Genomic DNA, 15,246 nt, shown 5'->3' on the forward strand with positions numbered 1-15,246 from the left:
CCACTCATCATTTCTGCAAAACACATTGTCCCTGTTAGACCAGGAGTACATCTGTTATACCCCACCCTTTTTCTGGTCACTTAGGCAGGGTAGATTTTTTTCCCTTTTAGAGACTGGTTTTGTGAGTGAGGCTGGAGCCCCTGAATGAAACTAAGGGGACCAATCATCTAGATAGAATCGCACATACATGAATGAATCTAACAAGCTTCCAATGCATAGATTTACCCAAATCCATCAATTCTTGCCTGCATTTGAGGGACTGCCACCTTCTCTGTTCAGAGTTTTCAAAGCACACGTTAAAGTCAGTTCTTGGTATGGCTCTATTGGCATTTGGGGTTCTTGGAGCAGCCAGAAATGGCGAATTACACTTAACAGCATCATATGCCCTAAGCAGATGCTGTTCCTTTAGGGGTTTTCAGTCTTTCACAACTGTTACTTTGTCTGAATTGCTTTCCAGTGGAATTGTTTAAAAGGGCAACCCTTCTGCCAGAAGATCTTCTTGGGTTGGGTGTGTTGGAACTCCAGGAACCTAGCATGCTTTCCCACAGACCTTTAACCTCTCAAAGGCCTTTTAATAATTACAGTCAGCAAAGCTCTGTGCGCAGATTTTTCTGCTCTTTGACAAAATGCTGATGTATTAAATATAGTTGCTGGTTTATGACCCACTGATGCCTCCTGCAAAACTATGAAGACTGTTCTGTTTAGGGCCAGTTCTTCATGTCCCTCAGCTGCATAAATGTGCTTTAAAATATTGGCTATTGTCATACACTCCCAGAGAAACTGGATGAGTATTTCACACCTAAAAATCTTGACTGCTGTCCATTAAGTATGAGATACTGAAAACCCTGTTCTGATGTAGTTCATCTGCTCATTCCTAAAATACTCACCTGTCTGTTTGCCTCTGCAAATGAAGAGTGCAAAGAGGAAGTGAATTCCTAACAGATGTCCTGTTTGAGCTAAACACACCAGTGTAGAAAACACTACACCCTTGCCTTAATGCAGTAGTATTCCAGGAGGTATCACTGGACTTCCACACTTCTGTCCATGCTCTTCCCCTTTCCACAGTCATTGCACTCTCCAGTCATGTTTCTCATATCTCTATCCTTTCTCTCTCTGCTTGCACTGCTATGTCTGTGTCACTCACACACATACAGTCTGGTTTCAGGGAAGCCTTCCAGGTAAGAATATCATTAAGCAGTTGGCCGCCTTTCTAAGGTTGGCTGGTTTTTTGTTTTGTTTTTTTTTAGTGGGACAGTGTAAAAGTGTGCAGGATCATGGATATATTAAAAAGCAACGAATCCAGTTATGAGCAAGATTCCTTCATCCTTACTGGCTTGCTTTGAGCCTTGACTGCTATCACCACTCAGGAGCACATAAAACAAATCTAAAACTGAGATTTGCCATATGATGAAACTAGTATGATCCTGTTGGTTTTACAGTGTCTGTTTTTTGAAGTAAAGTTGGATCAAGTCCAGTTCTTCGTACTGTTTAAGCAAAAAACTGAACTGAATGAGAACAATAAGTGTCTTCATGAACTGATGATGGATGCCTGCTCAAATGCGAGAATCAGCATTTGAACAGAAACTCATCTGAAAGTAACAGTTAATGGACTTTGTCTCTCTTTACTTTCTGGCACCCCAGTTTGCCAACAGTGGGGCAAGCTGATGGATGTTTGTTTCTATGCTGCTTATGTCCAAGTAGGGGTTGCCAGCATAGTATTTATTGCTACATTATTAAGTACTTTTTTTTAATTAGGGTGCGCTGATATAGTGGAAACTTATTTTAATGGAAAGCTGGGCTATTGACTCAGCACAGCCTTCCAACCTGAAACATAGAAACTCAATATTTATGATAAGAAATCTTAAAATCCATTAAACTTGGAATGGTCCTATCCAGGGGCAAGATTAAGAAAGAATTCTTGTTCAAGGATTTAAGACAAGCTGTCACCTCAAAAGTTGCAGCGTGTTGCTTGGCTTGTGACATTTATTATTGCAAATATTTCCTCCTGTTTTACACCTACCCTCAAGGGTTACTTTATAGGTTTGCAAGAGTGCAGGGAGTGTGCGTGTGTCTTCTGTAAGCGTTACTTAATCTGCAAGTGTGTCATTATCAATTGATGGGTGAGTGCCAGAGGGATCACAGCTCACAGTTGCCTGCAGAATGATTTAATTTATCTTCTGATGCATGGGGGCAGTGTCTGTTGCTGCAAAACTGAGCCGCTCCTGGGATACTAAAGTGTTTGTGTGGGTGAGACTAGTTCCATTCTGAGGAGAAGCTATCATCTGATCTTTACCAACACAAACTTGTCTGGGAATCCAGCAAGTGCTGTGGGCAGCTGGGAAACGGTCTTCATTGAAGGTAACTCATCATGCATTTTTAAGACCCTTAGCAGATAGCGAGAAGCTGCCAGTGCAAAAACACAGAAATACTGAGAACCTCAAGTCTCCAGACACAGAAGCTCCCTTAGTAGAGAAAAAGAGTAAGAAACCCAAAAAGAAGGAAAAGAAGCACAAAGAGAGAGAGCGAGAAAAAGAAAAGAAGAAAGACAAAGAGAGAAAGGTGGATGAAGAAGAAAAGAAGGTAATTCTAAGGCATGTCCTGTGATTAGATCATTGTGTTGCAGCTAATATACTTTTATGGTAAAAAAAAAATTCTTATATTTCAGTGGTCAAATGTGGCTGCTAATAAGACACCATCAGATGATTATTTTTAACTTATTTTTTTAATTTCCTTGAATTTTTACAACCTTAAAAATGCCATGTGTCTAGACCCCTCTGCTTAAACACAAAAATAATAACCACTTTGTCCTGAAAGCCAGCAAATGTCAGATCCCAGCAGAACGCTCAGCATTCCTTTCCCACAGATCTAATGAAGGAATATGTCAGTAATGTCCTTGAATCAGCTTCTGAACCAGGGAAATCCTCCCTACCACATATGGTTCTTGAACCCCCCACCCCATCTTTCATCTTGTAGCAACACTTTTTATTTAAAAAAAATAATTTTCAGTTAATAAAAGTTGTTGGCTATGTTGAAGTCTTGAATATTTTCTCTGCCGATCAGTTTACAAGGAGAATTGCACTGTTACAGGCTTTCCCGTATCTTGTATAGCTAGTGTCCTGATTGCAATCTAGTGACTATTTGAAGGGGCTGTAGGGTACTTCAGCCATCATATTGACTCCATTCTTAGTGTCTACACTGTTTTGCTGAGCCTCAATGCAAAGGTGCTAGTTAAAGCTAAGTTTGATGGCTTTATGCAGTAAAAACATGCTTCCTGTGCTTCTGAAATTATTACAGTAACAGCTTGTTTGGGCAGCAGTGAAATCCAGATGCTAAAATAAAGTCCAAGAATAATGTAAAGCAGCTCTAAAGGTTTGTTTGTCCTTGGATTTCAGGGGGAAGACTTGGATTTCTGGCTCTCCCCTGCCCCTCCCCCTGTCTCCACTACACAGACACAGGTATGCCTCTTATTGGGTCACTGCTGATATTACTGCTAGTGTTTAGTCCAGAGGGAAGGAGCTGAAGGCCCCAGTTCTGTCTGGTCATATGGGTTCCCATTACCATGAAGCAGTGGAAGTTTAATCTGTTTGCTCAAGTCCTGCTGCTCAAGAGTGATCACAAAATTTGAAGAGCAGGTGTTAAGTTATACCCAGAAGGAAAGGAGTAGAGTGAGGTCTGGAGGGGTTTTCTGTTAAACTGTTGTCAAAAGCATTACTTCCAGCGTGAACCAAGAGCTAGCAGTACTAATGGATCCAAGGGTATGCATAATCTGAAAGTGCTCTAAAAGTACTCTAGCTTTCAGTACAAACTTTGAAGCAGAAGCGTTGGGGATCTTTGAGACGTGTTCCTAGGATGAGCTTTTTTGTGTCTTGGTCAGTGCACTTGTTCATAACCATTTTATTTCAGGAATAAATTGATGATCCTTTAATGGTGACAGCCCTAAAGTGCTACAACAGTAATTGTTCTAAAGCTGTTTCCATTCTGTCCAGGATTCAGTTGTTTTGCTTTGTCCATATTCAAGTTAGTGTCATAGCCTTCTGATTTGCCTCCTTATCAGAGTGAGCCGGAGGTGAGCACTGCCATAGCTGAACCTGAAGACCATGAAGAACCGAATAAGGAGGACAGGGAAGAGGAGGAAGACGATGAAGGAAAGGTCAGTGGTTATAGTTGAGCCCAGTAGTCATGAGTACTAGAAGATTATTGCATGTGAAAATATAGGAGTTACAACCTAGATCAAGCAGCGTTCTACCTGTCACTAATGATGGCCAGTACTGACTGCTTCAGAGGGGTTCAGAAAACCCTGCCATAGGTACTGATGAGAGATCTTGTCCCCAGGGACCTCTGAATACTGAGTAATAAAGAGTGGGTTATGTTTTGAGCCAGAGGGGACAATTAGCCAACCATGGTCAAGACATAACTTTTGCCCTTAGTCAAAGGGGCCAGGAGGCTTCCATGGCTGACCAGAGAAATCCAGGGCAGCCTAAGGGCCAAAAAGGGAGCACATAAAAAGTGGAAACAGGGTGAGATCACTAAAGATGAATATACCTCTTCTGCTCGTGCTTGTAGGGAGGCAGTTAGGCGGGCCAAGGCTACCATGGAGCTGAGGATGGCAATCCAAGTAAAGGACAATAAGAAATTGTTTTTTAGATATATTGGGAGTAAAAGGAAGGCCCAGGGAGGAATAGGACCGCTGCTAAATGGGCAGAAACAATTGGTGACAGACAGGGGGGACAAGGCTGAACTCCTCAAGGAGTTCTTTGCCTCAGTGTTCCTAAGCGAGGGGCACGACAAGTCTCTCACTGGGGTTGTAGAGAGGCAGCAGCAAGGCGCCAGACTTCCATACGTAGATCCTGAGGTGGTGCAGAGTCACTTGGAAGAACTGGATGCCTTTAAGTCGGCAGGCCCGGATGGGCTCCATCCGAGGGTGCTGAAGGCACTGGCCGACGTCATTGCAGAGCCACTGGCGGGAATATTCGAACGCTCGTGGCACACGGGCCAAATCCCAGAAGACTGGAAAAGGGCTAACGTGGTCCCCATTTTCAAAAAGGGGAGGAAGGAGGACCCGGGCAATTATAGGCTGGTCAGTCTCACCTCCATCCTTAGTAAAGTCTTTGAAAAAATTATCAAGGCTCACATTTGTGAGAGCCCGGCAGGGCAAATTATGCTGAGGGGAAACCAGCATGGGTTTGTGGCAGGCAGATCGTGCCTGACCAACCTAGTCTCTTTCTATGACCAGGTTACGAAACGCCTGGACACAGGAGGAGGGGTGGATGTCGTATACTTAGACTTCAGGAAGGCCTTTGATACGGTATCCCACCCCATACTGGTGAACAAGTTAAGAGGCTGTGATGTGGATGACTGCATGGTCCGGTGGGTGGCAAATTGGCTAGAGGGTCGCACCCAAAGAGTCGTGGTAGATGGGTCGGTCTCGACCTGGAAGGGTGTGGGCAGTGGGGTCCCGCAGGGCTCGGTCCTTGGACCGATACTCTTTAATGTCTTCGTCAGCGACTTGGACGAGGGAGTCAAATGTACTCTGTCCAAGTTTGCAGATGACGCAAAGCTATGGGGAGAAGTGGACACGCCGGAGGGCAGGGAACAGCTGCAGGCAGACCTGGATAGGTTGGACAAGCGGGCAGAAAACAACAGGATGCAGTTCAACAAGGAGAAATGCAAAGTGCTGCACCTAGGGAGGAAAAATGTCCAGCACACCTACAGCCTAGGGAATGACCTGCTGGGTGGCACAGAGGTGGAAAGGGATCTTGGAGTCCTAGTGGACTCCAAGATGAACATGAGCCAGCAGTGTGACGAAGCCATCAGAAAAGCCAATGGCACTTTATCGTGCATCAGCAGATGCATGACGAATAGGTCCAGGGAGGTGATACTTCCCCTCTATAGGGCGTTGGTCAGACCGCAGTTGGAGTACTGCGTGCAATTCTGGGCGCCACACTTCAAGAAAGATGCGGATAACCTGGAGAGGGTCCAGAGAAGGGCAACTCGTATGGTCAAGGGCCTGCAGACCAAGCCCTACGAGGAGAGACTAGAGAAACTGGACCTTTTCAGCCTCCGCAAGAGAAGGTTGAGAGGCGACCTCGTGGCTGCCTGTAAGTTCATCACGGGGGCACAGAAGGGAATTGGTGAGGATTTATTCACCAAGGCGCCCCCGGGGGTTACAAGAAACAATGGCCACAAGCTAGCAGAGAGCAGATTCAGATTGGACATTAGGAAGAACTTCTTCACAGTTCGAGTGGCCAAGGTCTGGAACGGGCTCCCAAGGGAGGTGGTGCTCTCCCCTACCCTGGGGGTCTTCAAGAGGAGGTTAGACGAGTATCTAGCTGGGGTCATCTAGACCCAGCACTCTTTCCTGCTTATGCAGGGGGTCGGACTTGATGATCTATTGAGGTCCCTTCCAACCCTAACATCTATGAATCTATGAAAGGTGCCACTTAAACAGATTCTGACCTCTTCTTGTACTGGACTGGTTTGGGTTCAGAGCATCTGCACCCAAGCAGGCGACAGTCTGGAGTAGCACGCTGGGGCCCAGCATAGAGGATCATTATTGAGGTATGTAGAGTGGGCTTATATGATGTAGTTGCTTGTGTTAGCATAGGATTGAACACTGGGCATTGACAAAAGTGATGATGTCGTGCAATCGACCCTCTGAAAGCGCTCTACAGCTGTGGCCTAACAGAAGCGTGTGGCTGGAGAGGGCTTTAGAATCATAAAAATTAAGGGCTGGAAGGGAACTCAAAAGATTGTCGCACTCCCCTGTTCTGGGCAGGAATACTGCTGAGATCAAATGATCCCAGCAAGGTGTCTGTCCAGTCTCTTCTTGAAGACTTTGGAGGTTAAGGACTGTACCACCTCCTTGGGAAGTCTTCCAGATTCTGGTCACCCTTACTGTAAAGAAGTTCTTCCTTGCATCTACACATGTTGTCGACGAATACATGGTCAGGTGGGTGGCAAATCGGCTTAGGGGTTGCACCCAGAGAGGGTTGGTGGACCAGACAGTATCGACCTGGAGAGATGTGTGCAGTGGAGTCCCGCAGGGCTTTGTCCTTGGACTGGTGCTATTCACTGTCTTTATCAGTGACTTGGACAAGGGCGTAGGGGCAAAGTTAACACACCAGAAGGTAGGGAATGGATCCAGGCTAATCTGGACAGGTTGGAAAAATGGGCAGAATGAAATAGGATGCAGTTCAACAAAGACAAGTGCAGAGTGCTGCTCCTGAGCAAAAAGAACTACCAGCACACTTACAGGCTAGGGGATGACCTTCTCAGCAGCAGAAAGGGATCTTGGAGTCATAGCTGACTCCAAGATGAACACTCCAAGATGAACATGAGTCATCAACGTGATGAAGTGATCTCAACAAGGCTAACCGTGCTTTATCATGCATTAGCAGATGCATGACGAACAGGTCCAGGGAGGTGATGCTTCCCCTCTGTGACACTGGTCAGGCCACAGTTGGAGTACTGTGTCCAGTTTTGGGGGCTGCACTTCAAGAGGGATGTGGAGAATCTTGAGAGGGTTCCAAGGAGGCCGCTTGTATGGTCAGTGGTCTGCAGGCAAGGCCCTGCGAAGATAGACTGAGGGACCTTGATCTCTTCATCCTTTGCAAGAGAAGGCTGAGAGGTGATCTTGTGGCTGCCTGTAAATTTATCAGGGGAGGGCAGCAGGGAGTAGGAGATGCTCTATTTACTAGGGGACCCCTTGGAGTAACTAGGAACGATGGCCATGAGTGATGGAGAGCAGATTTAGGTTGGACATTAGAAAAAACTTCTTCACAGTAAGGTTCGCCAGAATCTGGAATGGGCTTCCTAGGGATGTGGTGCTCTCCCCTACTCTGGGGGTCTTCAAGAGGAGACCGGACAAACACGTAGCTGGGATCGTCTGCCCAGGGCAGGGGGTTGGAGTCGATGACCTACTGAGGTCCCTTCCGACCCTAACATGTATGAATCTAACCTGAAACCATCCTCTAACAGTTCATGGTCATTGATCCTTGTCCTCCCCTGGGGCATCCTAGTGAACAGTTTTTCTCTGAGCTCCCAAAATTCATCCCTTACATACTTATAGACAGCCACCAAGTTCCCCTTCAGTTATCTCTTCCCCAGGCTGAACAGTTCCAGCTCCCTTAGTCTTTCCTCATAAGGTTTGTCCTCCAGGCCCTTAATCATTCTTATGGTCCTTCTCTGGAACCTTTCAAGATTCTCCACATCTTTTTTGATGTGTGGCACCCAGACCTGGACACAGTGCAGCACTGAGTCTTGGGTCTCGCCAGCACTGAGTAGACGGGAAGTATGACTTCCTTAGCCCTGCTTGCAATGCGTCAGCTAATGCATTCCAGTACACTATTAGCTCTGACTACAGCATCCCACTGGCAGCTCATGTTCATCCTGTGATCAACCATAACCTCGAGGTCCCTTTCAGCCAAAGTACTGGCCAGGACATCTCCTCCTAACCTATATTCATGTTGCTGGTTACTTCTCCCCAGATGAAGCGCTCTGCATTTATCCTTATTGAGCTGCATCCAGTTCCGCTCCACCTACCTTTCCAGCTTGTCCAGGTGTGCTTGAGTCTGCAGCCTATCCCCTAGCATGACTGCTTTTCCCCATAACTTAGTACTATCCACAAACTTGGCCAGCATGCTTTCCACATTCTCATCCAAATCATTGATAAAGATGTTGAACAGCACGGGGCCAAGAAAGGAACCCTGTGGGACACCACTAACCACCTTCCACCAAGATGATGCAGTCCCGTCCACTAACACTCTCTGGGTTTGACCCCTTAGCCAGTTCCCAACCCACCTGACTGTGAACTCTGCCAGCCCACTATCCCTTGGGTTTTTTTTATAAGAGCATCATGGGAGACCATATCGAAGGCTTTTAAAAGAGCGTCTGTTGGGTCAGGGGGTTGCTGTAACTCATGGTGCTTTCTGTGAAGTGCCATGAGTTACAGCAGGGAGCCGCACGTCTCGGCGCCATGCGATTCAGAAGGTCCCTTCCAGCCCTTTATATGAAGTTGAAGTATCAGTACTGGGAGAGGTGTCTTAGTGGTAGGTTTTGAGAGAATATTGCTGACTCATTTAAATTCCATGCTAGAAATCTTCCAAGCATAAGAAGAAAAAGCACAAGAAGGAAAAGGAGGAGAAATCCAAGGACAAAAAGAAGTCCAAGAAAAAGCATCATCACAGTGAGGAGGAGCCAGTGGAGTCTGTACAGAATGGAACACTAGATGATGAACCACTACCGGTAAGGAGTTGTCCAAGACAAGAGATGCTAGAGCTGGTGTGAGATGGGTTTTTGCTGCATACTTTTGAGCAACTCTTGTACCTTAAGTCTCAGGACCTTCCAAATTATTTCATACTACAGGCTGGATCTTAAACCTTCCTAGTAACAGCTGCAGAATTCACTGTAGAACAAATAAGGAGCTTTAACGTTAGGGAAGGATTTAATCTATTGTTAGCTCTCTGAAATGCACTTGAGGTGCCACCAAGTGACCACCTTCTCCACACACCATAGCTTAGCAGCCACTCCTGGGACTTTCCCAGCCAAAGTTCTTTTCTTTTCAAAAGGTAAAGGGGATGCTCCAGCTGAACAAACTTTTGCTGTTTAAATTAAATGGGAAATGGGTTTAAAAAACAAACAAACTAAAAAACATCAGTGTTTGGGGCTCTACAATTGTATGTTGAAGTGAAACGGCAACTGGGGTTGTGCACAGAGTTCACATTAAGTATTTTAAGCCCTTCTAGAGAGGCTTTGGTGACCTGTTAGGTGAATTGACTGCTCATCTCTGAGTAGGGTAGATAAGCTCCCACCTCCTCCTTCAGCCTACTGTTTTATCTCTTGCATCCAGTTGTTATAAACCATGCTTGAGCTGGTGTAACCTGTGTGTAAGAAATTGGTTTCTTTACTTCTTAAAGGCAAAGAAAGGTCTTTGTGCTGGGCTTTGAGGGTTAGCACATACTGTTGAGCTCAGTAAAATGTACTTTGAGGTCTTAGAGTGAGAAAACGTCCCTTGCATATAAGTGAAGGGCATTTGCTTGCTGCTTCAAGATATGCCTGCGATGAAAGGCAAAGCCCATGTGCTTTGTGGGGTTCATTACCCTCCAGCCACATGACTCTTTATGTAACATCCTTCTTGTTTTTCAGCCTATGTCCAGTTATCACCTTCTTGCTGAGAACCCTTACATTAAAATGGTGAGTACATTGCTCATATGTCAGTCTGTATGATCTCCCTTCTTGAATTTTCTGTGCATAGTGAGATATCCCTTTCATAATCTACTAATACTGTACAGAGGTTACTTAGGCAGCATTGTAATGGTGTAAATTATGCTAGTGCCAGTCGCTAGAAATTACTAGTCACACCCATATAGCAGGATCCATTCCCATAGCTTTTTATCTATGGCCAAAAGCTTAATTAAATCTACATATACCATCCCAGTGCTTGGTTGTCCTGCTGTGCAACTTAAAGACTAGGAAACAATATTGAACTGTCTAATCCACTGCCGTCTGAAGCTTGGCATAGTCTCATTGGGTACTCTGAGTAGTTGTCAATGCCCTCCTGTGATGTCTTCATTTGCAGACATACGATATTCAAGGAAATCTCCAGAATGACAGTCAAGTCACTGTCTCGGTAATCTTTGAGAACAAGAGTACCAGCTTCGTGAAGAGCATGGAGTTAAACGTCCTGGACTCTCTCAACACTAAAATGATCCGGCCAGAAGGGTCATCAGTCCATGATGGGATACCTGTGCCCTTCCAGCTGCCCCCTGGTATGGTCAATGTACAGCTGCAGTGGGGTGTGGGTCTCAGTGCATGTCTAACTCCACATTGTAGAGGAAACTAAGTTGTTTGCTATTTGCAAAAATGTGTCCCGATTGTGTGAGGACATTGCCTAGTCTGCAGTCTCTCTAGACTCTTAGATGAGTGATTGGAGATATAGCCATCCTTCAGGAACCATAATTATTTAGAGATGTTTTTCATGTTGGCATAGTAAAGTAGTAGCTAACAGTAGGACTGGGAATTAGGCTATCAGGATTTCTTCCCAGTTGTGCCCCAGATTGAGAAACATTGAAATTGCAGTCACCAGTGCTGCCAACTTCAAGCATGCAAAAAACATGAGACTGGCTTAATAATTAGGAGGGCTTAAATTATTCCTTATTTGCCTTCTGTTTTCTAAATGTCTAGCATGCACTCTGGCTGGGGAGAAAAGTTTGAAAAAAAAGAAATGGATAGTGATAACATGTATTGAAAAGCAGATTTCCACTTGATTATTAGAATGCAGGAGTTGAGTCCTTTAAACACCGAATATTACAAGGCACTGATTGTTACAGTTAGGAGCACTGAGTTACTTCACTTTTTTTACCACATTGTTTTTTTCATTTTTAAATTGGGATTGATACTGATATGTACCTCAAAGGAGTGTTTTAAGGCTTAGTGACTTCACTGTACTTTGAAATGCCTGGATGGGTACACCGTTGAAGAACAATTGGTGATATAATTTTAAAGAAACCTGGTACATGCCCTTGAATGTTAACAGCAAATCATTACAAGTGGGAAAACACTTGAATGTTATGTAAAGCTCTTTTGCTGCAGAACCTTTTACATCTATTGAAGTAAAAGTGATTTAAATATATCTCCACTTAATGCATGCTCTTAGTTAGTTCTAAGTTGTGGTTTTCAAAGAGGCCCAGGAGTCGCATGCCCAAATCTTGCAGTGGGAATTGGGCATATGGCTCCTTTGAACATTTCAGGCCTAATCTAGTTCCAAACATAGATGAGAGAGGAGCTTATTTCCTGCTTCAGCACCACTGCACATTGCCAGTGGTCGAAATGTGTTTAAGTCTCATAATCAGATATGAAGCCTTTCCTCATGACCTTACTCCCACTCTCTCCTTTCTCCATGCTAGGAATCTCTAATGAAGCCCAGTTTGTGTTTACTCTTCAGAGCATTGTTATGGCTCAGAAGCTAAAAGGAACACTGTCCTTTATAGTCAAAGTAAGTGCAGTTTTGAACTCTGTGGTCTTGCCTTCCTTTGGGACTGCATAAGGCAGCTTGACTTGGGTAGAAGGCACTGCTTTGGAGCTTCTCTGAGGCATCATTTCATCTCTGCTAATCAGCCCATTCTGCAACGTGAGAAGTATTTTACATGACATCTTGTGCAAAGAGCATCCAGAGCATAAAATGAGCATGTCCAAAGGTGTCACTCCATCAGTATGTGGCAGACGTTTCAGATTCCATTGCTCTTTATCTGTTTAAGGATCACTTTGGGGAGACATCTGCCTGGGAAGGTGGGGAGGTCATCTACGATGTTGCTGCCCAGCCAGCTGGAAGGAGAAACAGTGCAGAGGCTGTTCCTTCTGACCCCAGCCCATCTGGTGATCCGTTCACTACTGCTCTATAGACTCCCTGTTTCTGGAAAATGGCAATAGGAGTTGGATGTTATTAATGCAGGGTAAAAGCTAAGAGCAAGATGAGGCCATTTAATAAGGACCAAGGTCTGGTTTTCAAAATATGCTGGTTTCTAGTGTTGTTTAAATTGTCTGAACATTAAATTTTCTGAACCTAAAGCCACAACCTGAGCTGCAGGTAAATGGCTGGCTTGGAGGGGGCCATTATCATCTCAGCTGTTTTTCATTTTTGATCAGTTTTATAGCAAACATGTTCCTAGGAAAGACCCAGGAATTGGTAGCTTACTCCACAAGCTACTTCTCAAGTACAAGCTTGATGCAATGAGATGTAGTACTCCATCTTGGAAGATAACAGGACAGATTCACTCTGCTCAGTACTTGCTTTAACCAAACACAGGTTTAAAACTTGGTCAAAACTATCTGGCTACCTCATTTGTAAAATGTGTCCCTTAACCCCTCTCTGTGTGCATGTCCCAAAAAATGCCAGCTCATCCCTAACGCCAGGGTGGCCCCTTATCCAAATGCCCAATACCCAAACATGGCAGGTACTCTGCTACTCTCCTTCCTCAGAACCAGATCTTCAGGTCCATTAAATGGAATGCTTAGACTGAGAGTCAGTGGACTTTCGACCACGTCTCTGTTTGGTAGATTGGGGTGGGGGCCTCCTCTTGCTGCCTCTGGGCTCCCATTCATCTCCTCTCCTTTGACCTGTTGCAGAATGATGAAGGTTCAACCCATGAAAAACTAGATTTCAAATTGCACTTCAGTTGCGCTTCATACTTGATCACGACGCCTTGCTATAGGTAAGTGCCACCTAAGGGGGCTCGCTGCCTTACCTGTGCCTCACAGCATTGATGTCTTTGCCACCCACATGAAGCTGAGCTTTGGCTGTGGGCTGCCTTTGCAGGATGTGCAGCATGTTTCTGACTTTTCCAGCTGATTGCTTCTGTCTGCAGTTTTTCTGTTCCATGAAGGAACTGTGACCTACTTATTAAAATGTCTGTCCCTCATTTCCAATTACCTCTGAAACCAACTTGAACAGTGGTGCATATGATGGGCTAGCAGAGGTCGATGAGGAGTCCACAATTTTTTTTTCTGTTACGGAGATACTGTGATAGTCTGGAGTGTGGATTCCAGTGCCTCTCCTAAGCCTCAGTGTCCCACTAGATTTTTAACAGCACCGGGGCTGCTGCGTCATTTAGATTCGTTAAAGCCTGCATGGTGTTGTCAAGGCCAAGATCAGCCTGAGTTCATAGCCAACGGTTTATTCTCCTTCATGTTTTCACAGCGATGCTTTTGCCAAGCTGCTGGAGTCTGGGGATCTGCACATGAATTCTATAAAAGTAGATGGAATTAGCATTTCTTTCCAACATCTACTGGCAAAGATTTGTTTTCACCACCATTTTTCAGGTAAGTTCCCAGTGTAGAGCTGTCTGCAAGTTTTGTTGAAATACCTAGAGGGCATGTCTACATGAGATGCTAAGCAAGTAGTAAACTAATTCTACTGTGTATTCGCGTGTCATGGCAAAAGCCGTGCTGTTGCACTAATGCGCAATAGAATTAGTCTACTATGCATTAGTATCACTAAAAGACTGCGTCGGCGCTATTGTACAGTAATGCCAGTTACTGTGCATTGAGTTAGTACCCATTATTACAGGTACTAAACTTAATGCACAATAAGAAGTGCTCATTAATGCGTGGGTAGACATGCCCAGAGAGTAGCTCAGCTCAGGGAATGGAAGTACTCTTAGCTTGTGATCACAGATCAAATATAGTCCATATGAAATTGGTTATGGGTGGAAGTGGTTTTGGCTGAGTTTTGGAATGGCAAGGTGTCCCCATCAAAACCTAAGACCACACAAAATGAGCACCCATAAGGATCCCAATAGATCGATGGTTCCTTTTGTTTGGTGGGGCAAGGGCAGCTTGCACTGCTGTTGCCTGTCACTGCTCTTTGCACAGTTGCTTCAGTCTTCAGTGCTTTCATTCTAACCCTTCACTAGTACTACATTTAATTACTGGGGGTGGGGAGGAGAGTTGGTACTTTAACTTGGAAGTGCTGGCAATTCTCGGGCAAAGATGTGGAGTGTGTTTTCTCCTGACTACACAGATGGGTGAGTTGAAATGGCTTTTAGAGGGCTTTTCTTGGCTTTTTAGAATGGCCAGTGTTTGATTTTTGGGACAAATAATTGTTTCCTCGCAAATAGTTCTTGCAGCAAAGAAGGCTTTGCAGTTTTGTGAGAAGGCAATTTGTGAATTAATCTCAGTGCTCCAACATCATTGCACCCATTTGAAAAAGCAAATAGGTAGGAAAGGCATCCAGACCACATCACTCCTCCCTCCTGACTGTAATGATGCACTGGCCAGTCACTGTTAACAGCATGGTCCTAGACTAATATACTGTAGTGGAAGCAAATGGTGGTAGAAAAGGCTTTTGGATAAAAATGACTTCTTTTTTTTTGTAGTTGTGGAACGAGTTGATTCTTGTGCATCAATGTATAGTCGTTCTATTCAAGGTCATCATGTTTGCCTACTGGTAAAAAAGGTAAGTTCTGAAAAGGGATAGGCAGGTAGAGACTGACTTAATCTGTACCCTTTTTAAGGGAAAAGTTGGGAACTGGGGATGTCTCATGGTGAGTTTTCTAGATGGCTTCTGCCAGGCTTGCTACCTGGTGGCCCTCCTGAATGCCTAGATCTGGGCCGACATGGATGAACCTCAGTTCGTGTTGCCCAGGGGTTCAGAACAGACAGAGGTACTAGAGCACTGTGAGCTACACACAACCATATTGCCCAGTCTGCGCCAAGGGAGAAGAGCAGGGTTCATGGCCGCTGTCCCAGTCG

General features: G+C 44.9%; 1 protein-coding gene across 2 annotated transcripts in view; it reads left to right on the top strand.

The window, feature by feature from the left end:
- AP3D1 (adaptor related protein complex 3 subunit delta 1) overlaps positions 1-15,246 on the top strand; it is a 76,142-nt gene that overhangs the window by 58,631 nt on the left and 2,265 nt on the right. For both annotated transcript variants that reach the window (XR_001372377.3, XM_014599820.3), the window contains exons 22-31: positions 2,382-2,580; positions 3,393-3,455; positions 4,055-4,150; positions 9,094-9,243; positions 10,144-10,191; positions 10,577-10,766; positions 11,904-11,992; positions 13,123-13,208; positions 13,694-13,815; positions 14,871-14,950. Coding sequence is in view for 1 of the 2 variants with exons in the window: in XM_014599820.3 (XP_014455306.1) it covers positions 2,382-2,580; positions 3,393-3,455; positions 4,055-4,150; positions 9,094-9,243; positions 10,144-10,191; positions 10,577-10,766; positions 11,904-11,992; positions 13,123-13,208; positions 13,694-13,815; positions 14,871-14,950 (1,123 nt within the window). In the remaining variant the exon portion in view is untranslated. The remainder of the gene's footprint in view (positions 1-2,381; positions 2,581-3,392; positions 3,456-4,054; positions 4,151-9,093; positions 9,244-10,143; positions 10,192-10,576; positions 10,767-11,903; positions 11,993-13,122; positions 13,209-13,693; positions 13,816-14,870; positions 14,951-15,246) is intronic.

This window comes from Alligator mississippiensis, chromosome 16 (assembly GCF_030867095.1).
Source record: "Alligator mississippiensis isolate rAllMis1 chromosome 16, rAllMis1, whole genome shotgun sequence".
In the NCBI taxonomy this organism is placed as follows: Eukaryota; Metazoa; Chordata; order Crocodylia; family Alligatoridae; genus Alligator; species Alligator mississippiensis.